Below are 25,656 nucleotides of genomic sequence, written 5' to 3' on the forward strand. Positions count from 1 at the left end.
TGTTCTTTAATTCATTTGAGATTGCAATATTATATCAAATGTTACAAGTGTGTTTCCCCCCTGTTCTCCTTAAACTAGCCAAGTTGATTTAGTCAGTATTCTTAGCTTCATAAAAAGAATTGACTAGGTTTAAACAACAGAGGAAACTATTAAAAGATATCAGGTGCACAGCATACTTTGGGAGGAACAGTGGGCCACATTCTGAAGTTCTGCAAATAGGAACAATCTCCAACACCAAAACAGGGTCTTCTTTAGCTATGTGGGTGCTGTCATCACTCATAAGAACTCTCAATTCTTAGGACTAAATGCTAGAAGCTTCCTATTTCTTCCCTAGAAGAACCAAACGTTTCTGCCTCCAAGCTTGCTAAAAGATTGTTCACCCTGTTTGTGGTTCTCCTTCTGTTGCTCACCTCTAAATCCACGTCCCCTGAGGGTACAGCAGAACCCAGGTCACAGCCTGAGACAGAGCATAAGGTAGTCTGGGGATGTAAGTTTTCTGGAATCTACTTTGGTATGAGACTCATAATGTGGGAAATTGTTTAAGATGTGGGTTTGGCGATCAAAAGATATAACTGAGTGATTTCTTTTTTCAGTATCTTACCTTTATCATTTCCCTCTATATCCAAGTTGCCTCAGAATGAAAGCATTCATGAAGTAATTGCAGATTTATTCTTTCTCTGCAAAATGTAATTTCTATGAGAGAAAGGAATGGAATTTTGTTCACTGCTAGAAACAACATTTATTGGCCAAAGAACAAACCCAAGCTCTCCCAGATTAACTCTTGTCAGTTAAAATACCAATGGGGGACTTCCACTTCTGGGAAGATGGAGTATGTATGCTTTTCCTTATTTTTCCTTGTAAGTACAACTAAAAGCCCTGGAAATTACATGTAAAACAAACACATGAAGGCTCCAAAAGGTGAAGGGAAGAAGGCAGGTGGGCTAGAGAACTCAAGACCCAAGAAAAGATCAAGTGGTGAGTTACCTGGGTTTGCTTTTTGACTCATCCATCCTAGACGTGGAATTGGAGAAGCTGGCATCCCAGAAGTATCAATGAGCATAGACCAAAAAAGCTCCATAAAAACCTGCTCTCTCTCTAGGCAAAGGTTGAGGACAGAGGCAACCTAGCAAGATACAAAACTCTTAGACAATAACCCTCCTACTCCAGCCAAAACCACATTAAAAAAACCTGTGGCCCCATTTAACTCATGGCAGTAAAGACCAGGTGGGAGCTTAGATGTCCGCTTTCACTGTGCTCTAGGGAGGATCCTGGAGTGGGATCAGAAAAGGCCAAGTAGGGACTCAGAACTTTAATCATCACCAAGTAGTAACAAGTCCCCACTTGCCTCCCCGTAAGGTGTCTGTAGAGGCCGTGTGGGAGAGTAGTAACAAGACATTATTATCCCTCCCAGCCTGGGTAGTGTCAGCACAGAAGTGAAATCAAGCAGAATATATTCTCTGACCACAGAGAAATCAACTTGGATAGCAATAACAGAAAGATAAGAGAAAGATCTCCAAACACATGGAAACAAAGCAACACGCTTCAAAGTAATCCAGGGATTAAGGAGCAAGGCTCAAAGAAGCTTTTAAAAATAATTGAAGTAAAGGAAAATGAAAATACCACATATCAAAATTTGTGGAACACAGCTAAAGCAGTACTGAGAGGGAAATTTATGGCAATAAATGCTGACATTAAAAAAGAAGAAAACACTGAAATCTAAGCCCTACTTCAGGAACCTAGAAAAAGAAAAGCAAAATAAACTCAAAGCAAGCAGAAGGAAGGAAAGAAAGACAAGAGCAGAAATCATTGAAATTAAAAACCAGTAGATAAAATCGATGAATCAAAAAGATGGTTCTCTGAAAAGATAATAAAATTGACAAGTCTCTAAGGAGACTGACAAAAACAGAGAGAAGACACAAATTATAAATATCAGAAATGAAATAGGATATCACTACAGACCCTGCAGATATCAAAATGATAATAAGGGAATATTATGAACAACTCTACACACATAATTTTGACAACTTAGAAAAAAAGGACCAATTTCTCTAAAAGCATATACTACCACAACTCATCCAATATAAAATAGATAATTATAATAGTCCTTTAAGTATTAAGGAAATTTAATTCATAATTTAAATATCTCCCAAAAAAGGAATCTGCAGGCCCAAATGATTTCACTGCAGAATTATACCAAGCATTTAATGAGGAATTAACACCAATTCTGTGTAATTTCTTCCAGGAAATAGAAGAGGATGGAACACTTCCCAATTCATTTTATGAAGCTGGTATTACTCTAATACCACAGCTAAAAAAAAGGGGGGGGGGGACTACAGACCAATATCCTCATGCATATAGATGCAAAGATCCTCAATAAAATTAGCAAATAGATTCAGCAATATACAAAAGGAATTATACATCATGACCAAGTGGAGTCCATTCCAGGAATGTGAGGCTGGTTCAATATCCAAAAGTCAATAAATGGTAATATACCATATTACTGACTAAAGATGATCATATCAATTGATGCAGAGAAAGTCTTTGACAGAATTCAATACCCATTCATGATAAGAACTCTCAGAAAAATAGATAGAGGAACTTCTTCAACCTGTGGAAGAGAATCTACAAAATCTTACATCTGACATTATACTTAAGGATAAAAGAATGAATGCTTTCCCCCTGAGATCGGAAACAAGGCAAGATGTCCTCTCCCATCAGTCTTCTCCAACTTAGTGCTGGCCATTCCAGTCAGTGCAATAAGGCAGAAAAGGAAATAAAAAGTATACAGATTGGAAAAGAGGAACCAAACTGCCCTATTATGCAGGTGACATGATTGCCTTTGTAGAAAATCCCAAGGAATCTACAAAACTACTCCTGAAAGTAATAAATGAGATCAGAAAAGTCACAAGGTATAAGGTAAATATATAAAAACCAATTATATTTTTATATACTAACAATGAGCATGTGGTCTCTGACATTATATATGCAGTGGCATCTATAATCAAACAAGCAAATGAAATACTTAGGGGTAAATCTATCAAAATGTGCATAGGACTTGTATGATGAAAATTACAAAACATCAAGAAAGAAATCAGGGAATCTCTGAATAAATGAACAGATGTACAGTGTTCCTGGATTAGAATACTCAACACAGTAAAGACATCATTTCTCCCCAAGTTGTATGCTGGTTTAGTGAAATGCCTATCAAAATCTCAGCAAGATTTCTCATGAATGTAGATAATATTCTGGAATTTATATATAGAAGCAAAGGAACGAGAACAGCTAAAACAATATTTGGAAAAGAATAAAGTGGGAAGAATCACTGTTCAGTTTCAAGAAGAAATAAGACTCTATGGTATTGGTGGAGAGATACATGTGTAGATCAATAGAATTTCATAGTGAACCCCCCCAAAAAAGACCTACTCAGATATGCCAACTGATTTTTGACAAAGGAGCAAAAGCAATTCAGTGGAGGAAGGATGACCTTTCAGCAGATGGTGTTTGAGCAACTGGACATATATACACAAAATTGAGCCTCATACCTTTTACAAAAATTAACTCACAGTGAAACACAAATTTAAATACAAAACATGAAACTATAAAACTTTTAGAAAGAAAAACAGGAGAAAAACCATTATGACCTATGGATGGCAAAAAGTTCTTAGACTTCTTAGACATCACACCAAAATCATAATTCAGAAAAGAAAATATCAGTTGGACTTTATCAAAATTAAAAACTTTTGCTCTGTAAGAAACTGTTGAGAGGACGAAAAGGCACGCTACAGCCTCAGAGAAAGTGTTTGTGAATGACATATCTGACAAAGGACTAATAGTTTAACAGTAAAGAAGCAAACAATTCAATTAGAAAGTGGGCAAAAGATGTGAACAGACGAAAGTGAATATATAGGTGGCACATAAGCATGTGAGAAGATGCTCGATATGTTTAGCTGTGAGGGAAGAACAAATGAAAGCACAATGAAATATCAGTGTGCAATTATGAGAATGTATAAAATAAAACATAGTGACAACACCATATGCTGGCATGGATGTAGAGAAACTGGATCAGTCATTACATTGCTTGTTTGAATGTAAAATGGTGCAGCCACTCTGGGAAGCAATTTGGCAATTTCTTTAAGAACTATATGGGCAACTATCTATGATCCGCACTTGAATAACCTACGTTCACAGAAAAACCTGTATACTAATGTTCATAACAACTTTATTGGTAATAGCAAAAAGAAAAAAAAAAAAAACCAACCTAGATGTTTTTCAATGCATGAATGGTTAAAACAAGCCATGGTGTATCCACACCATGGAACACTATTCAGCAGTACAAGGCAGTGAATTATTGCTACACGATATAGCCTGGATCAATCTCAAGAGAATTATGCTGAGTGAAAAAAGCGAAATCCCAATATTTACATATTATATGACATTCTTGAAACAAAAAAAAATTTCAGAAATGGAGTCTGGATTATTGGTTGCAAGGAATTAGACAAGAGGAACAGGAAATAGGTGTTGCTAAAAAGGGGTAACAGGAAGTGTCCTTGTAGTCAACCCTGAATTCATCTTTCTTTTGTCCCTTGTTCTTCCTCTTTCTTGTTTTTGTGAACTTTCAGATCAATATGCTTCTCAATTTTAAGGATGACAAAAGCGATTGTCCATGTCCTGAAGAAATCAGAGACCGACTCTTGGATTTTCATGAAGATTTGATGACACATTGTGGTATGGTCTTCTTGATTTACAATTCTTATTAAATGTATATTTTAATCCATCTCTATTGATACAGATAAACACAATTCTTATTAGGTGTTCATACCAGGATGTTTATTATGGCAAAATGGTTAGCTGTCCCATTGTGCGAAGCCATCAGGGATAGTCAGATGATCAGAAAGAAAGAGTGAGCAGAAAAAGATGACAAAAATCTTTTGTCTCTTTTCCCTTATTCCCTCATTGGCAGGCAGCAGGAAGAGGGCCGTGGGGCATGTAGCCAGGTGCTTTTGGTGGAGAGACAAGTATTAGGTTGATATAGTCTAAAAGAAATTGAACACAAATGGTTATATTTAAACTGGTTCAAGGGCCTTTTTAGGATGGCCTAGGAAAACCAGCATATATCTTTTGAAATTAAGCCTCAGAAAATCTGGCATTAAGTTAGCTATCAATAATTGAAATCTAAGCCCCCCTCCTTTTCTAGGTGTTCTGGATATAGTTCTTTTTTCCCTTTATGCAGTCATGTGGATAAGGTCTGTGATTCACTGAAATTTAAGGAATTAGCAGTTTCTTAAATGATATATATTTAGCACTAGTAGTGCTTATTTTTACTTTTATTTTAATAAAGTAAATAAAAACACCACCTTGTGTATTAATTCAACTTACAAATGAAGCACAATAAAATGATTGCCAGAAAATTATAGTATGTATATACTATAAATATATAAATAAAGGAATACCCTAATGGTAGAACTGTTGCTTTAGACATAAAGTATTTCCTGGTTTATGATACCTAATTATGCCTGATCTCTGTGTCTCTCAACCTAGCAAACTATCATTGACATTTTTGAAGGCAAGTGAGGAGGATCAGAGTTCAGGGAGGTTTTTTAGGCACGACAGGACTATTGTTCTAGGCAGACCACGCCCAACCTTAGGGATGTTGAAGGGTCAGTGCCTGAGAGAGCTCTTTTGTTCTCTGCTTGGTTTTATATTTTGTCCTGCCTGCTGATAGCTTTGAGCTCACTGTAACAGGGAAAAAGAATGGGATGAAGAAGAGACCTATGATTAAATCTTATCTATGATTGCTAACAGGCAAGACTGCTTAATTCAGTGTTGACTAATGTTTTAGACATCGCAGCAGTGATATAAGCTGTGAATGGAAAAGGTTGCAAGGCCTGAGAATTATTCCCCCCCAAAATGTGTTTTTTATAATTTTTTTTCTGCTTTATTTTTGTATTTTTCATTCTAGGAATTGAGCTGGATGAAGATGGGTCTCTAGATGGAAACAGTGATTTAACAATTAGAGGACGCCTGCTGTCCCTGGTAGAAAAGGTGACATACCTGAAGAAGAAACAAGCAGAAAAACCAGTTGAGAGTGACTCCAAGAAGTCCTGTAAGCAGTATGAAATGACACTGGCAAAATGACTCTACTGCTGGCATCTATTCATCCTTTGAATGAATATTGTTCTAAATGAGCCAGTGAGATACTTGAGTTTGCAACATCTAAAAAAAAAAAAGATTATTAAATAGATGCCTGTAGGTGCCACAAATAGACAGCAGCATCATGGTTTATTTCTAGGAACAGGTTGGGAGCAGCATTAAAAGGGGTGATGGAGCCCCTGAGAGAACTAAAAATTTAAGTATTTGATCAGAGACTATTGAGAGAAAGTATAAAAGGGGCAATTTAACTTTTGTATCTAAATATTGTTTTGTTTTTCAAATATCCTTGCATAAAATTAAACCTTTTCTTAAAGTTTAAATAGATGTCATCTGTAACAATATTTTGGTTCTAAAATATTTTCTTTAATGTTAAGCATTTCCGGTTCATTCGTATCCTATTTAACTGAAGAATTATAGTGGCTACTCCATGAAACCACATTGATTTTAAGATGCAGAGCTCTTTTATTAACAGCTTTTCTGAAAGAAAAAATAACTCACTAAAAGTTTTCAGTTTTTCATGACTAACTTGCAGTCTCAAACCTTTATCCATACAGTTACCTCTCAAATTATTCTTCAGTATCACGATCAAATTGGAGTCAAGTCTTCTTCAGAACCAGAGTTCAAAGTTTCTTAAGAATCACTTTTTATATTTATTTTCAGGTTCATAATCTTGACCTATTAAAAAATGACAGCAATATTTTGAGATCTATGGAAATGTTTTGCATTTAGTTAAAATTGGTAGTTTTGTTTTTCCCTAAGTGATTTATAAATGCAAGTTAAACAGCTTCTTTTTTGAAAATCAGCCAGTGAATAGATGATAAGAATTAAATACTTGACTACGTTATGAATTGGTCACATCAACCCCTCTTAGCTTTTGCAATTTTATTATTTATTTTAAGAGGTTTGGAGGCTTTTATTGCATTTGAATATACTACATTGAAAGTTGCAAATACAGCTTCACAGTCTTATCCTTTTGAAGACATTTAAGTGACAATTAGGAATCCAAATTTAAGTAAAAATATAACTACATGTATTCACTAATGCAAATGACTCAACTGAAGAGACAACTGGATAAACATATGCCTTTCTGAATGTCAATGACTGATCTTTATGAAGATATATAATATTAGACCTTCTCGGAGGAATATAATGGAGCAAAGCAGATAAAAGTAATAGGGTACCTCATTGATTGCCAAATGTCCATTTATTCAATGATTGACATCAATGGTTTTGATAAAGTGACTAATTTTGAAACGGTTTAAACTCTTTAATTTAACTATGGTTTTTAAAAGAAAGGTTTGTGTAGTTTTATTCTTGTATGTCCATAACTGATATATATGATATTTAACTGAAGTTTATTTTCTTCAAAGAGTAGTCCTAGATGTTTTCAATTGCGGTACAAATATAGATACTAGTTTGGGACTATAGGATATGCAGATGAAATATCCAACTGATGTGTCTTTCTTATTATTTTCCTTTTTTTTTTAAAATATGCATAATGACTTCACAGCCACTCTTCAGCAGTTGATTTCTGAGACCATGGTCAGATGGGCTCAGGAGTCCATCATTGAAGACCCTGAGTTGGTGAGGGCCATGTTTGTGTTGCTCCATCGACAGTACGATGGTATCGGGGGTCTGGTTCGGGCTTTGCCAAAGACCTACACTATAAATGGTGTCTCCGTGGAAGATACTATCAACCTGCTGGCATCTCTGGGTCAGATTCGTTCTTTGCTGAGTGTCAGGATGGGCAAAGAAGAAGAGAAGCTTATGATTCGTGGATTAGGGTAAATTGTTTATGTCTTATAAACCTTTTTATTATAGTTTTTTCTTTCAAATTGTTTATCTTACTAGTAGTACAATAGGTACATTAATGCACATGTACTATCTGGATGAAATTATCTTTAAATTAGATTTAATTCTAGAGGTTACATTTTAAATCTAAATAAGAAAGTTGCTCAGTGACAAAATATGACTAATTTTGCAACTAGATGCTAATGTAGCCATAATATGCAACAAAACCTTAAGAGTTTTTTAATCCCTCAGTAATGTACAATCATATATAAAAATATAGATTAATAAACACATTCAAATCCATGGGAGAAGAAACTCACCAGCAGGAGATAAAAAGGATGCTAGTCTGAATCTACTTGGGCTCTGAAAAAGGAAGGGGGAAAAATCTGCAAACTGACATCATGAACTTGTGCTTCATGTGTACTTGGGGGTTAGTTTATACTTATTCACAGTCTGAGGATTTCAAAGCTGAGAAATCAGCATAAAAATTGGTCTGGATGGATACTTTCTCAACTCAGGTCATGGCGAAATCCTTCAGGGAAAACCTAAATACTACAAATGATTAGCTTACAATCAAAACTTGCAAAGCACATAAGGAAACAATCCACCAGGAGTAAGGATATTCAGACACAGTTAACAGTGGGGTTTGACTCCCAAGAACTTCAGATAATAGAATGGCAGTCAGATTAAAATTAATGCATTTAAAATGGTTAAAAAACAGAAAGGAATACATCAAATCCCCAAGAATAAGACAGTGCAAAAAAGTCCAGGAATATTTGGAAAAGATCCGCATAGAACTTATAGAAAAATGTAATAACTGACATGAAAAAAAAAACGGATAAAACTACAGCTAGACACAGCTAAAGAGAAAATAAATTGGATCGTAGATCTGAGGAAATTACTCAGAAATACAGCACAGAGAGGTAAAGATAAGGAACTATAAAAGAGAAGTTAAGCGAACTAGAGGATAGTATATGAAGTTCCAGCATATGCTGAATGGGATTTGTAGAACAAACATAACAGATAAATTGGAGGATGGGAATATTTGTAGAGCTACTGGTTTAAGTTTTTCTGAACTGATGAAAAACATGAATTCACCAATTCATACAGTACATTAGTTCCACATCTTTGGTGGGATATACCATGGTGAATCTGCTTATCACCTGAAATACATAGACTGTATTAAAAGAATAGAAAGAAAATCCAGAACGCTTGCCAATAAACAATATTTAGAGTTCTCGATTAACAAAACTATAGGTCAGAACACAATGAAATACTACATCCAAAGTTCTGATGGAAAATAACCACCAACTTAGAATGTGTTACCAAACTGAGAATTCAAATCATGAGCTTCTGTTTCATGTGGATTTGGATCTTAGAGTTGATACCCCGTATTCAAGAGTGAGAGCAAAGTCATTTTCAGAATGCCTATTTACAATCTCTCATTGAAAGCACTTCTAACATTTTTATCTTAAACACTGTGTACTTTAGGAAAAAGAAAATGGAATTCAGAGGCAAAAATGGGTGCTATAAGTTTTAGTAAGTATATTACTGGTGTATATATGGATAAATCTAAACAATCATTGATAAGAAAGAAGAATTTGGGGATATGGTAATAAGATGGAATTTAAATACCAGGTAAAATCAAATAAAAATAAGCTATATGATGTTCACACACACACAAAAGTCTAAATGTGCAGATGAAGAAATCTGGAACGTAGAATGTTGCAAAGTGATGTAAATGACAACTATTCAACAAAAAAGAAAAACAAAAGCTGGTATAATCATTTAAATAAGGAGAGATGAAGATAACTGCTGACATGAATAAAATGGAACACAAAGAAACAAAAAGGATCAAAGAAACTTAGAGTTGATTCTTTGAAAAAAAGATGAAATGGACTAACTGGATTTTTTCTTTGACGGAACTCAAAAACAATCCTGAATGAAGGAAAACAAGTATAGAAAGATATAGATAGTTTGATATTATTTATATACATTTTAAACTAAAAAAAACAAACACAACACTCTACATTGGTCATGGCTTATTAAGTGTATGAAATTATAAAAATGTAATATTATATTCCAAACTCTTGATAATGTTGGTTTGAAAAGGGTAATGGACACAAATTCTGTGCACACTAAGAATATGAATTTTAATGGAATAAAGAAAGAGGAGGGATAGAAAAGCCTAAATAGCATTAGCAAATTGTACAGACTTTATAAATATATGAGCATGGGTCTTTTCTGAATACCAGTATTTAAATACCTATACTTTTTACATGCCAATAGATAAATCTAACCTGAAGAGACTTCTCAAAAGAAGTTACCTTAATTAACAAATGTAAAAAAGAAAGTCTTTGGGAAAATGAAGAGCACTTTCGTTCTTAAAATAATGTACAACAGTATTTGCTATTGTAATAACAGTATATGTTATACATACAATATATATGTTATATATTATAACATACATAAATCACTTAGCAGTGATAAAATACAAAATGATTATGAAAAAATATATATAAATATATATAATGCTATGTATATAAAATATATATAATGCTACTTTTTTGTGGTATTAGAAATATTCCACTCAAAGGACAGGCTTAATAAATGACAACCTGTCCATTAGGCGATAGAATTATAAATCTATTTGATTTAGTTAGAAGTAAAAGCAAACAAAGTTTTTCAATTAATTCCTTCCCAAATTTAGTTCATTTAAAAGGATTTGACTAAATGAGAGAACAAATATTGCGATTACAGTTGTGGTTTGAGGGTTGAAAGTTTTATTGCCAAATATGCTACATCTAATGTGAAAGAAAAGTGTGCGTTTGTTTACCTTGATTTCTTCTTGCATGGTATAGGTCAGACATACGCTAGTCCTGGGCCCCCAAATCACTTTCTGAGTCATGCTACATACAAACCCTATTTATTTAAAAAGAAAAGAAAAGAAAAGAAAGAAACAGTAAGAATCATACTGTTCCATTTTCTTCATAGAGCCAGAGTAATTAAATTTAGCATTTTGACCAAGTGAAATAGGTGTACACCTGAATTAATGAAATCAGATTGAAGGGAATTTTTTTGTTTTCTTGAAGACTGTATGTTCTGACAGGATAGTGTTTTATAGAAAAGACTCTTGCATTGATTTGATTTATATTAATATAGAAATCAACAGAGCTCTTTATTTGCGAAAAATAATCATTAAGATCGTTAGAAATACCTTGCCATACATATTGCAATAATATTTAATGCAGTAATAATAATTTGAAAAATTTTAGGCATCATCTGCTCCTGTTTCTTTAAATTGAATGTTTATTTTAATGAGTTGATTTATTTGTACCTGTTCTTCATGTGTATTTAGTTTCTGTTGGAGAATATGCACTTATAAAAGCATTTTACTAGAATAATAACATGAATGTAACAGGAAATATTACTGTAATTATACATACAGCAGAGATGGTTATATATCAAGAATTTATATAGGAATATTCATATAAATATAGTGTAACACTAATGTGATTCATATTACAAAAGAAAGTTGAACACATGGTTGGATGTCCATAAAGTAGGAATGATATGTGTCCAAAAATATGTCATAAAAATTGTTTACGTTTTTAATGCTTTTCTTATAATTGAGAAGAATTCAATACTTGTGTATCATTTTTTGGTAAACTTTCAACGTCTTTGAAGAGAATTCAATTAATTGCACTTATATTAATTTTTGTGGCTTAATTATGATAGCTTTTACTTTTCCATTTAGGTCAGTAATTATTTCTAAAGGATTTATCAGAATCTCAGATAAATTTGCATTTAAATTCTGCTCTCACCTCTGTGCTTTGCCCCATACCTACCCTGTCCTTTTTAGGGATATCATGAATAATAAAGTGTTTTACCAGCACCCTAATCTCATGAGGGCCCTTGGGATGCATGAGACGGTCATGGAAGTCATGGTAAACGTCCTGGGAGGCGGTGAGTCCAAGGTAAAGGAAAGCCTTTGATAATTGGGGTGTCACTTATTACAGCCTCCCAGAGTACATGAGTACATGTTATTAACAGAGAATTTCTTAAATCATCTTAGGAGGGTTGTTTTTTTTTAACATTCTTTGGAAAAACAAAATTAAACCTTAGAGATTGAGAGTTGGATATGCTACTATTTTTTTTCTTTTATTAATATTAACAAATGTTTCTATTTTATACTGTGTGATTTGCTGTCTCAAATTATTCTCTTCTGGAGGATATTTTAAAACTTTAAAAGTTAAAACTATACCAATTCTTTTTCTGATTTTGAATTATGAATCAGTTCCCTTCACATTAGAAGTCCCTAACACAAGCGTGTTCTTCACATCCATCAAATTCCCTTAATTCAGATTAAAGTGAATGAAATTCAGTTCTTGATTCAGATCCAGATTTGAGAATGATGCTCTGGAGTGTATTATATTTGTTGTCAGGTCTGAAATGAATTTTTTAAGTGACTAAAATTTAAAATAGAGTTTCTTTAAAGCCAGATTAGTAGATCATGTAACAAATGACTTCAGGTAAATCAGTATAATTTTATGACCTCTGATATGCAAAATATATTTCATTATTTTTTGTATTTTAAGATTTTTTAAGATATGGAAATAAATCCACATTTCCCATTTTCAGTCTACCATTTAGACAGACTTACAAAGATATTTATAATATGTTCAATTATAGGTCTCCAGAGAGTAACTGGGGTATACTATAATAGGATTCAGCCTCCAAGGTAGATTTGGTTGATGGAGCCTAGCAGGCAGGGCTTCCAGGCAGAGCACTCACCTCAGCAGGCAAACAGTGAGATCAGTGAGTTTGTGAAATCCGGGAGGCTCTCCCCAGACCCTATTATGTGGTTCCAAGTCCCGAAATTGGGTACTTTTCTTAAATTGTCTCATTGAATCCTTTCTTCCCTTAACTAAAATAAGTGTTACCGTCCTTATTGTTTCAGTTTCACAGAACCAAATCAAAGAGATTGCACAATTTCCCATGGAAGCATGACTAATAGTGCTACAGTCAGGAATCACAGCTGGGTCTACCTGATTCCTAAACTGGGTTCAGGCCACCTTTGAGTAGGGCTGTAGCTTCATTCCAGACCCAACTCACTGATGGTAGTGAGGGTTCTAATTTAGCACCAGGCTTGATTTTCAGTGGCTCAAGTCCTAGGTGAGTCAAAGTCTAGACTTTTGAAGGTCTTCAGTATCTGCAGCTTGGCAGACATGGGTGCACATGGGTTGGCAGTGTGATTAAGACCATCATTTCTGAACTCAATTTTATAAAGGCCATTTTCTTTCACAATGAACCAAATGCTTTTTTTGTGTATAGGAAATCACCTTTCCCAAGATGGTGGCTAACTGTTGCCGTTTTCTATGTTACTTCTGTCGCATAAGTAGGCAAAATCAAAAAGCTATGTTTGATCATCTTAGTTATTTACTGGAAAACAGCAGTGTTGGTCTTGGTAAGTAAATATTTATCTTTTATTTGCTCTTTAAGATTTTATAAATGAGTGTGTATGTATGTATATAGATTGCATTTAGGTACTGAACTTTAATGTAAGTTAATTTTAAATTATATAGGTTTCTCAGTATAATATATAATATATAATTTATCTTATGTATATAGATTGCATTTAGAAGTTATATTTTAAGAGAAAGTATGTTTTTATTGCTAATTGTGTAGTTACAGCACAATCCAGGTTTTATTTCATCTTCCTTTGAATTAACAGCCTCCCCAGCTATGAGGGGTTCAACACCACTGGATGTGGCAGCAGCCTCTGTGATGGATAATAATGAACTAGCCTTAGCTTTACGTGAGCCAGATCTGGAAAAGGTAAGCAACATTCCTGCCATGTGTGTTTGTGTGAGTTATATTTCTTTGTAGTTGTTTTTTCAAGTAATAAATAAGTAGAAGTTTAAGGTTATGTATTTCCTCTGACTATATAGACCTTTCTGTGGTAGTTTGGGCTAGGTTATCAACTTATTCTATCTGCATTCTTGTATGTTTTTGTCCTTTGATGATATCTGCTGTTGATTTTCTTTAATTTTACAGTTTCAATTCCTGAAAAGGTTGTTTTAACATCTCATACATACATCTATAATATATATAAATTGATGTATGCTGATGTAAGGCGTCAGTGATATCCTAATGCCAGCATTCCATGCATAATAGGCCATATACATGCTTACCAGAATGTAGATTATTTCCCTTTATGCAGTAAATACAGTAGCATTCTAAGGGGAACTCTGATCCCACCCTACAGTCTGTTCTTACCTTAGTAGCCAGAGGGATCCTCTTAAAAGGATCATGCCAATCCTCTGCTCAGAACTCTCCAAAGACTTCCTATCTCACTCAGAAAAAAAAACAAAGATCCCACTTCATTCCATCCTATGTATCAGCCCAATTCCATATTCTACAGCTCTCCTGTTCTTTCACTTTGCTCCAGCCACACTGGTCTCCTTGCTAGGCCTGGAACATGCCAGATGTGCTCCTGCCTCAGGGCCTTTGCACTTGCTTTTCCCTCTATTTGCAGTATTCTTCCCTTGGATATCCTCTTGGCTCCTTCTAGATGTCCTTCCAGTCATTGTTCAAAAGTCACCTTCTTGATCAGATCTTCCATTTCCATACTGTTTAAAACTGAAGCTTCTTTTCCCAGTTCTTTCTTAAGGTCTTCCTATCCCATTTGCTGCTTCATTTTCAAAATTTGAAAAAAACTTATTTATTATATACAAGTTTCATCTTATTCATATTTATATAAACATTTACTTACATTTCAAATATTTATTTTTGAGAAATATTTATATTTTAAAATAAATTTATTTTATTAAAATCTATATTTTTACATATTTTATAAAATCTCCTCCCCATTATAATGTAGGGTCAGTGAGGTCAGAACATTTTTTTCTATGTTGTTCACTGTTTTGTCCCAGATTTATACAATAGCAATGGCACTAGGAAGACATTCCATAAATATCTGTTGAAGGCATGAAGGAATGAACTCTTTCACAAAAATTTGTGACATGCCAATTAGGATCATGAATCTTTATATTTCTGACACCCCTCAGGAGAATTTTCTTCCATATCTTAAAGTCTTTTATCCATACACCAATTAGAATGATTAAAATTAAAAAGATTGACAATACCAAATATTGGGAATTATGTGGCTCAGTGAAACTTTCATACCTCACCATTGAGAATGAAAAATGGTGCAGTCATTTTGGAAAACAGTTTGTTAGTTCTTAAAAATTAAGCATGTATCTACCATATGACCTAGCCTTTCCATTTCTAGGTTTTTACTCAAGAGAAATGAAAATATATATTCATATAAAGACTTATGCATGCACGATTATAGCTGCTTTATTAATAATAGTCCTAATATCCATCACCTGATGAATGGATAAATAAAATTGGGGTATATCCATACAATGGAATGCTATTCATCAACTAAAAGGAATGAAGCACTGACATACACTACCACATGGCTGAATCTCAAATAAGGCATTTGACAAAATCCAGCACCCTTTCTTGATAAAAACATGTAGAAAACTAGGAATAGAAAGAAACTTCCTTAAAATGATGAAGGAGATATATGAAAAATGCACAGCTAGCATCCATATTTCATGGTAAAAGTCTGAAAGCTTTCCTTCTAAGATCAGAAACAAGACATGATGCCCACGGTCACCACTGTTATTCAACATTGTACTGGAAGTTCTAGCCAAAGCAATTGTCAAGATAAGGAAATAAAAGACATCCAAATTGGAAAGGAAGAAAAAAATGTTCTCTTTTTGCAGATGACTTCATCTTATGTACTGAAAATCCTGAAAAATCCACAGAGCTAATAAATGAATTCAGCAAAGTGGCAGGGTACAAGATCAACACCCAAAAATCAGTAGTGTTTCCATACACTAATAATGAACACTTGGAAGAAGAAATCAAGAAAAAAATTCCATTTAAAATAGCAAATAAAAGCATCAACTATGCAGGAATAAATGTAACCAAGGTTGTAAAGGACTTGTACACAGAAAACAAACTGCAAAACATTGCGAAAAGAAATCAAAGAAGACTTAAATAAAATTCATGGATTGGAAGACTAAATATTGTTAAGATACCAATTCTCCCCAAAATGGTTTATAGATTCAATACAATCCAAATCAAAATTCCAGGAGCCTCTTTGCAGAAATGGAAAAGCCAGTCATCAAATTTATATAGAAGGGAATAGGGCCCTGAACAGCCAAAGCCATCTTGAAAAAAGAAGAACAAAGTTAGATGATTCATACTTCCTGATCTTAAAACTTTTTACAAAGCTATGACAATTAAAACAGCATGGTTCTGGCACAAGGACAGGCATGTAGACCAATGGAATCAGACTGAAGCTCGGAAATCAACTCTCATATTTATGGCCATTAAGTGGCCATTCTTTTGCAAATGGAGATCCAGTTTTCTTAACACCATTCCTTGAAGAGACTATTCTTCCCCAATTGAGTGGTCTTTGCACCCTGGTCAGTGGTGCATATTAATTGTGCAAGTATCAAGACTCAACTCAGAATGAATCAGAGGCTTAAATAGAAGAGCCAGCACTATAAAACTCCTAAAAAAAAAACTTAGGAAAGCATCTTTAGGACCTTGTTTTAGGCAGTGATTTCTTAGACTTTACACCCAAAGCATAAGCAATGTAAGAAAAAAAGGTAAATGGGACCTTATGAAAATTTAAAACTTTTGTGCCTCAAAGGACCTTATCATAAAAGTAAAAGGGCAACTTCACAATGGGAGAAAATATTTGGAAACCACCTATCCAATGTGGGTTTAATATCCAGAATATATTAAAACCCTTCAACTCAACAAGACAAACAACGCAATTTAAAAATGGGCGAACGACTTGAATGGGCATTTCTCCCAAGAAGATAAACGAGTGACGAAAAAGCACAGGAAGGGATACTCAACCTCATTAGCCATTAGGAAAATGCAAATCAAAACCACAATGAGATACCATTTCACACCCACTAGAATAGCAACTATTGAAAAAACAGAAAATTCCATGTGTTAGGGTGGGTGTGAAGAAATAGAACACATTCGTTGCTGATAGGAATGTAAAATGGTGCAGCCACTGTGGAAAAGTTTGGCCATTCCCCAGAATGTTAAATATAAAACTACCATATGACCTGACAATCCTCTTTCTAGATATATACCCCCAAAGAATTGATAGCTGGGTTTCGAACAGATATTTGTTCACTGATGTTCTTAGCGGCATTACTCACAATTGCCAAAAGATGGAAGCAACCTAAGTGTCTATCACCCAATGAATGGACAAATAAAATTTGGTACATACATATAATGGACTATTATTTAGCCATAAAAAGGAATGAAGTCCTGATACATGTGACAACATTAATGAACCTCAGAGATATCATGTAGAGGGAAATTAGCCCAACACAAAAGCTCAGATATTGTATGAACTCACTGATATGAAATAAACAAAATAAGCAAATTCATAGAGGCAGAATCTACAATATAGGTTACCTGGGGCAGGAGTAAGACATAAGGAGTTAAGGCTTAAAAAGTACAGAATTTCTATTTGGGAAGATGGATAAGTTTTGGTAATGGATGATGGTAAGGTTAGCACAAAACTGTGAATGTAAATAATAGCACTAAGTTATATATTTAAATATAGTTAAAAGGGGAAATATTATGTTATATATATGGTACTAGAATAAAAAATTTTAAAAAAGTAATATGCTCAAACTGGTGCATCCAGTAAAGGGAGGTGTTCTAGTTTGCTAATGCTGCCAGAATGCAAAACACCGGAAATGGATTGGCTTTTATAAAAGGAGGTTTATTTGGTTACACAGTTACAGTCTTAAGGCCATAAAGTGTCCTAGGTAACACATCAACAATCAGGTACCTTCACTGGAAGATGGCCAATGGCGTCTGGAAAACCTCTGTTAGCTGGGAAGGCACGTGGCTGGCGTCTGCTCCAAATTCTGGTTTCAAAATGGCTGTCTCCCAGGATGTTCCTCTCTAGGCTTCAGCTCCTCAAAATGTCACTTTTAGTTGCTCTTGGGGCGTTTGTCTTCTCTTAGCTTCTCCAGAGCAAAAGTCTGCTTTCAACGGCCATCTTCAAACTGTATCTCATCTGCAGCTACTCTCTCATCTTCTGTGTATTCTTCCAAGTGTCCCTTTTGGCTGTAGCTCCTCTTCAAAATGTCACTCTCAGCCGCACTGAGTTCCTTCTGTTTGTCAGCTCATTTCTGTAGCTCCAGTGATTTAATTTAGGCCCACCCTGAATGGGTGGGGTAACACCTCCTTGGAAATTATCCAAAGTCATCACCCACAGTTGGGTGGGGTGCATCTCCATGGAAACACTCAAAGAATTACAATCTAATCAACATCGATAAGTCTGTCCACACAATATTACATCAAAGATAATGGCGTTTGGGGGGACATAATACATTGAAACTGGCACAAGAGGTAACTAGATTTGAACCCAAGGGTATTTGAAAGTTAGTACTGCAATTAACACAATCCAAATATTCAGATATGTACTATCATTTATTCCTTTGGGTGTTTATATTAGACCTATGGTGTTTTACTGGAGCCACTGGTAGGATCCCTACTCACCTGTTATCTTCCCAAACCCCACCCTATGCCCATTAAGTTGATATATCATTGTATAAAACGATTCCTCTTTAAATTATTTTTGTATCTTAGATGGGTTTTTCAATATCTCAGATGGATTCAGACATTTTTGCCTTTGGCCAAAGGTCTTTGATGTTTTTGAAGTTTATCAGATAATATCCTTTTTGTAGGTAAGGGTCTCAAATTAAGTGATAAGAAATTGAGGAACATTTTTCTTTCATGGAGTTGGTTTATTTATATTTTTATTATGATAGCACTTTACAATTTTTAAATATTTATTAATTCTGAGGTTTCATTAAAAGTTCATGTGGATTACCATGGGAGTAAAAAATTTTACTAAAATGTATTTGTTTTAAAGCAACCTTTGAGAATATCATTTACCATACCTAGTGTAAGCATCTAATGACCTTTCTTCCACAAGTTAACTCTTGCTTATCACCTTGTTTGTAGGTAGTTCGATACTTGGCTGGTTGTGGGCTGCAGAGTTGCCAGATGCTGGTGTCTAAGGGTTATCCTGACATTGGGTGGAATCCAGTAGAAGGAGAGAGATACCTCGACTTTCTCCGATTTGCTGTCTTCTGTAATGGTAGGACTAATCTGCCTTTGCTATTTTTGGTAATTATTAAAAACTACATTAAAAAAATGATTCATTCCAGAATTTTCATGAAGAAAAGGAATATTAGTAAAGAAATTGTAGATTTTATAATCAGTTTTTCACAGTAATTGTTTATTTCACAATATTTGTGGTAGCGATGCCTTGCTTTCATTATTAAAGTAAAATCTTCAGACCTATAAACTTATTAATTTTTGTAATTGAATTGCAAATAATAGATAAGGGCATTATTTCCCAATACAAATTAATGAGGGTGAATAGTTTGTGGCCCCATAATGCTTTTATTTCCTTTGAAAATTGTAAGTGTATGAAGACATTTACTATGTTGTTTTTATAAGTAAAACTAGTATCTGTATGGAATTTTGGCTTTAAAAACTGATGGGTGTAATATTGATTTGCTCAGAACTTCTATGTATTCAATAGTTGTTTGTTTATATTCCCGATGTGATTTTAGGAGAGAGTGTGGAAGAGAATGCAAATGTGGTGGTCAGATTGCTTATTCGGAGGCCTGAGTGTTTTGGTCCGGCTTTGAGAGGAGAAGGTGGAAATGGTCTTCTTGCAGCTATGGAAGAGGCTATAAAAATAGCTGAGGATCCTTCCAGAGATGGTCCCTCACCAACCAGTGGATCCAGTAAAACACCGTAGGTCTAATATACACACCCTAAGGAATAAATGATAGTACATATCTGAAAATTTGGATTGTGTTAATTGCAGTACTGACTTTCAAGTACTCAAGATTCTCCTTTTTAAAATAGAATGTTTCAGACTTGGAGGAAAGATGGAATTTGTTGTTGGAATAGGTTGAAGGAAGAAAGAAGCAAGCTGGGAAAGAGTATGTCAACTTAGTAGAGAAATATTTAAGTTATAGAAGGAGATACATTGTGTGGATTTTCCCAGGGGCTCTGGCAAAGTGATTTTTACAAATGATGGGAGGTAAAACTTTGGAATTGGACTAGAGTTTATTGGGAAGCTAGTATAGAATGAGTTTTCATGACAGTTGTGAGAGAGAACCAGACCTTAACAGGAACATGAAGGACTTGACTAAACTTGTCTGGTGGTAAAGTCCAGAAAAGAGGATATTGAAATTCTGGGAGGTAAATGCTTAGTTAACTTATTGGGGACAGATAGGGAAGGCAACCATTATCTTTCATTTCTTCATAGAATACATTGTTAGTATTTGATTCCAGCAATGGACATGAATCAGTTCAGGCATGTTATTTATTTGAATTTTCAAATGTCTTTTGTCTGTGGAAGTGAGTGTCATGCAAGATGGTCATGGATCCACGCCATTTGCACCACTGGTGCAGAAATAATGTTAAGACTTGTTGGGGAAAACTTCTAAGCAGAGTCATAGTAGGGTACCCAGTCCTGGAAGCCTCTGTTCTTCCACATATAGAATGGGTGAAGACATTCTATACCTGCCATAGCTAGGATTCCAGACTAGGGGCGTAAGATCTCTGACCCAGGTCATCCACGGCAGTGAGTGGGCATACCTATGGCCCAGGAACAGCCTTGTGGGCCAGGAATGAGGTTGTCACCTAAGGCTGCAGACTGCTGCATCCAGCAGAGCCAGATTTCTGCCAAGCTACTAAAAGGAAAGACATGAGCCTCCATGGTCATCAAGATTTTTCTCCCATCAGTGAGATAATGAACTATTTAGTTTTACTCACTGAGATGGGCAGGGAGAAATGTTGGATTTTGTTTTGGGGGTTGGGGTAGAGTAAGGTGATGGAATACAGCTAGGTGAGGAAATAATATTTATAAAGTGCTTATTCTGGGCAGAGCACTGTGCTGGGTGCCTTATATGTATATATTTATGTGATCTTTGTCACCCTTTCTATAAACGTATGCTATTTACAAAGTAGTCTAAACTTGGATGGTTCTACCACTAATTATTTTCTTGTAAATACATTCTACCGCTAGATATAAGCATAATCTATCAAATTCATGATTCATCTTTCCTTTTAGGAGTCAATAAAGTTTCCCCAGATGTGTTCCTGCTGATAGAATCTCAAATTTGGCCTTTATCCATTGTTATTTTCTCAAATGTCAAATTGTAACTAAAAATCATATTAAAAAAAACAAGGAAAAGAATAGAAGGTCTCTTTCTTCTGAGATGTATGTAATATACCCAAAATGTTACTTTGTTATCTTTTTTGCCTTTGTCTTTTGAAAAATCCATGAAAGTGACTCAGAAGAAGAGGAGGATGACACTATCCACATGGGGAATGCCATCATGACCTTTTATGCAGCTTTGATTGACCTGTTAGGACGCTGTGCTCCTGAAATGCATGTAAGTGCCTTTCGTGCCCAGGAGTAACAATCCCGCTTTATCTATCCATGTTCACTGATAGATCACTGGCAGAGATCACAAAAGCGTCCAAAACCAGTAATCTTCATGCTCCATTGAAAATAATAGCTTAGACCTAATTGTTGAACAAGTGATTGTTTATGGAAATGTCTTGTTGGTTGTAAAAATTAGTAATGATATTTCAGTACAAGTCATTAATAGAGTAGAAACTGATTCATAATTTCTAAACTCACATATCCTCTCCACACTTTAACAAGAAAAAAGCATAGTTTCCTCAAACAATTCCCTCTCTTATTTTAGTGTGTGCACAAAGCAACCACTGCTACCAAGAGTAGTTTTCTTTGTGTACAGTATTTAGTCTCTGTGAGGGAGCTTCTCTGTGCTTGCCACTGGTTTAGGGGAATGGAGGAGTTGGGGGGAGGAAGGCAAGAGCTATAGAGCTATTCTGATCTTATACTTTAGTATTTCCAGAATTTTTTTACCAAGTTGAAATTAAAGTTTCATGAAATAATACTTATACTCTGTAATGTACTTTAATAGTTTCTTCTTTGCTTTATTATAATCTGTTCTGTTTTACTCTATTATATTTACTTTAAAAATACTAGTCAGGGCCCATAAAATTAGCCCATAAGTTGGTTTTATGATCTGTTAATGAGAAACAAGTCAGATTCTGAAACACATTGACCTGTGTTGTAGTGGAAGAGTCATGAACTACAAATACACTTTTAAACTGGTATGAGCACAGGGCCAGAGCCTCTGTTGCTTGCTCATCACCTGTCTCTCAACCCTTGCTATCTGCGTTTTTTTGTCCTTTCTCACACTCATAGGTTAAAACGCCCATGACATACTCTTTTATTATGAACAGAAAGGAATCACAGGGTGGAGAAATATTAGAATTTTAGAAAATCTTGGAGTCCAATTTTTGTGAAACCGTTATTTTGCTGCTAGTGAGATTTTTATCTTATTAAATGAGAATGGAGTATCAAAAATGTATAGGCTGCAGGTTATCATAGGCAAAAATCCTTATGTTCATAGTATCTCTTCATTTTCCTAGTAGAATGAAAATGGCAAAGGAACTAGGAGAGAAATTATACTAATAAGTAGAAGTTTTGTTCTATTGTCATATCTATATTTAGGGGCGAAACAACTGAAGCAAATAGGGACCTAAACTTGATACTTCTGAAATTTATTCATCTTCAATGGCTATTACTTGAGGGCCTACTGTGTTTCAGAAATTGTGCTGTTTCATACCCAATGGTGAAGGAAAAAGACACTCTTCCTGCTGTCTGGGAGCCTGCAGTCTGTTAAAGATACCAATCGAGATTCTTGGGTAGATCGAGGGTACTCTATTAGCCAGTAACAATCCAGAAGTACCATACTGTTAGGACTCGTGTTCAGCATTTGTTCCCCACATTATAAGCCCATCCTTTGTAGAAATCAGTGTGCAACATAGATGACTATGCAATTAAATTCTCATCACAAACCAAGAAAGATGCTAAATCAATCATAAATATTAGTGTATGTTCAGAGCCTAAAAATAATTGTTTTCCCTTCATATTACATTTGATTATTTTTTCTTTTTTCCTTGGAATTTTATTTTGCTAATGACAATTAGAAATTAGTATAAAGTGATTTAGTTATCCTTTGTGAGTCTAGGCATTGTGCATGATTTTTATAAAAAAAGGAAAGGAAAAATTGCTAAGCTGCCATTAAAAGAATGTAATTTTATGATTGTTTTCTCTAGCTTCTGTGTGATCCAGAAATTTCTTTCCCTAATTCCCAACTGCTGGTTTTAAGGGAAAATAGATTAAATCTTAATTTTGAAATTCAATGTGAAGAATATTTTCAAATTTCTCATGAAATTAATTATTATTTTGATATGTACTTCCTTGATTAATAATGATATCACAGTATGTTTTTAACTTCACAGAATTCAAAAGCTACTTTTATAATATACTAAGATTTTACATGCCTGGGTCTTGGCTGATCCTTTTATACTTCTCTGTTGACCTTCTTGTCTATTTCTGTATCAGTTACTCTTTGCTTGGATTATTGTGGATTTATATTATGATTTAATTTTTGAAAGAGCTTTGTGCTCCATTTGATGAATAGTATTTTTTGCAAGGTGACCTAAAAATTTGAAGCACTCTTTTTGCTATCTCTTTTTGGTAAGCAATGTTTTTTTTATATGTGGCTCACAAAAATTTAAAGGGCTCTCTGCTATTTAATGAAGTTAAGTAGTTTCCAGGAAATCACATTCATAAACTTATCATCAACATTATGTTCTAACCCTTGGGTTCCTAAACAGAGGTTCATGTTGTATAAAGGTATGTACATGTAATTTGGGGGTGGTGGGGGTAGGCATTCGTGGACCCCAAAGGGGATTAAAAACCGTTGCTCTAATGCTTTAATGCTGATCTAGATTTTAAGACAATTTGGTGTAAGGTGAATTCACTGAAAACTATGTGGGCAATTAAATATTTATCTTTAAACCTGAAACAACAATTTCTGAGAGAGTTCTAACTTTAAATGTACACTTGTTAACAGAAAACCATTTTAGACACGGGTTCTCATACTCTAGGTTTTCTCGTAGAATTACAACACTGATTTTACAAAGTTATTTTAATTTTCCTTTATTTTTCTTCTTGTTTAGTTGATTCATGCTGGTAAGGGAGAAGCCATTAGGATCAGGTCTATTTTAAGATCCTTAATTCCACTGGGAGATTTGGTGGGAGTAATCAGCATCGCTTTTCAGATGCCCACAGTAGCCAAAGGTAAGGCCAACTTCCATTCATTAGAATTCAGTACCAAGTTGGATGAAATGATGTTTTTAATAATACTGTTAGTACTCAATGTTTTCCCCCTTGCAGCATAGTTATACTTAAGTTTCTTAAAAAACTCCATAATGTATATTACTTTAAAAATAGTTTCTTTTCTTATTGTGGTTTTTAAAACAGCTGTCTTTCCAATGAGATTTTGATACTTCATGATATTTCAGATACCTTTCAAAGAGGAAATATGTGCTTCAACTGTTGTATGTTATTTCCTTCCTGGTGCTCTTTAGTCCCCAGGCTCCTTTATCTTTTGTGAATTCAGTTCCTTAATTCACTCTTTCTTGACAGTTTTCATTGTCACTGTCTTATAAATCTTTTCTTTCTAAATGATATTCATAGCTTTTGACTTGGATTATTAAAAATTCTCAGTGTGTTGACAGAAGCGTTTCAAGACCAAGGAGAAAATTTTTTAAAGATTTGAGTAATTATTAAAAATAACTGAGAGGTAGCTGTTAGTACCTCAAGACTAGATTCAAGGGATCCATATGTACATGAAGGTAGCTTACTTTACTTGCATGTGATATGATTATGAAGAAGGAAAGTCTCTTGTGTGCTAGCTTTACAAATCCAAATCTATAAAGTGACATAAACTACCGTAATAATTGAACACTCATTGTAATTTTAGGAGGGAAAGTTGGACCTTAAAAAATTTTCCATAACTTTGTTTTCCCCACTTTAGGCCATTTTTTTTCTTGTGTACATAAGGTCATCCTTATCTACCTGCCTTTCACCTTCTAACTCATACTTCTTTATTTGAGTAGAAAATCTTTTCCTTGCTTCCATTTTGAGCCACAAAAATGATTTAACACTTAAGACAAAGATAATAATACCAGTGACACACAGATTAGGGAATAGTAAGCCCTAAATTATGAGATAAAATTGGAAATAAAAAATAACCAAAAATGGAGCAATTTCTCTGAGAAATTGCCTAAAAATTCTCTTTATACCTCCTAATTTTTTCCAAAATATCTGCCTTTACCAGTCTTCAAGATTTTTCAAATTGTTGTCTTTCCTGTTCTACTTAGTTGTGCTATAATATTATTTTATGATGTTTTTATTCATAAATATACAATACCTGTCTACATTGTGCATTAAAGCATTTTTTGAGCTAGCACAGTTATAATGAAAATTAATTTTGAAACAATCCAGTTGTCATTGTTAAATGTCTACATTTTTTTTCAATGTTTTCCTTTTACAGAAAAAGACGGAGACCTATATGTTTTTATTTTATTGTGGATATGCATTTAAATAAACTGTACAACCTAAACCCATCAATATTTTCTTGTCAATAACAAGTTTGTTGTTTCTGTAAGCATCTT

General features: G+C 34.4%; 1 protein-coding gene across 5 annotated transcripts in view; it reads left to right on the plus strand.

Annotated features, from left to right (window-relative positions):
- Positions 1-25,656, plus strand: part of RYR2 (ryanodine receptor 2) — a 769,122-nt gene that overhangs the window by 543,362 nt on the left and 200,104 nt on the right. For all 5 annotated transcript variants that reach the window (XM_037821856.1, XM_037821863.1, XM_037821872.1 and 2 more), the window contains exons 38-47: positions 4,620-4,725; positions 5,960-6,103; positions 7,661-7,934; positions 11,804-11,918; positions 13,276-13,408; positions 13,676-13,779; positions 19,030-19,165; positions 19,647-19,833; positions 21,380-21,485; positions 24,157-24,277. In XM_037821856.1, coding sequence (XP_037677784.1) covers positions 4,620-4,725; positions 5,960-6,103; positions 7,661-7,934; positions 11,804-11,918; positions 13,276-13,408; positions 13,676-13,779; positions 19,030-19,165; positions 19,647-19,833; positions 21,380-21,485; positions 24,157-24,277 — 1,426 coding nt within the window. The remainder of the gene's footprint in view (positions 1-4,619; positions 4,726-5,959; positions 6,104-7,660; positions 7,935-11,803; positions 11,919-13,275; positions 13,409-13,675; positions 13,780-19,029; positions 19,166-19,646; positions 19,834-21,379; positions 21,486-24,156; positions 24,278-25,656) is intronic.

Source organism: Choloepus didactylus, chromosome 2 (assembly GCF_015220235.1).
Source record: "Choloepus didactylus isolate mChoDid1 chromosome 2, mChoDid1.pri, whole genome shotgun sequence".
NCBI classification, from domain to species: Eukaryota; Metazoa; Chordata; class Mammalia; order Pilosa; family Megalonychidae; genus Choloepus; species Choloepus didactylus.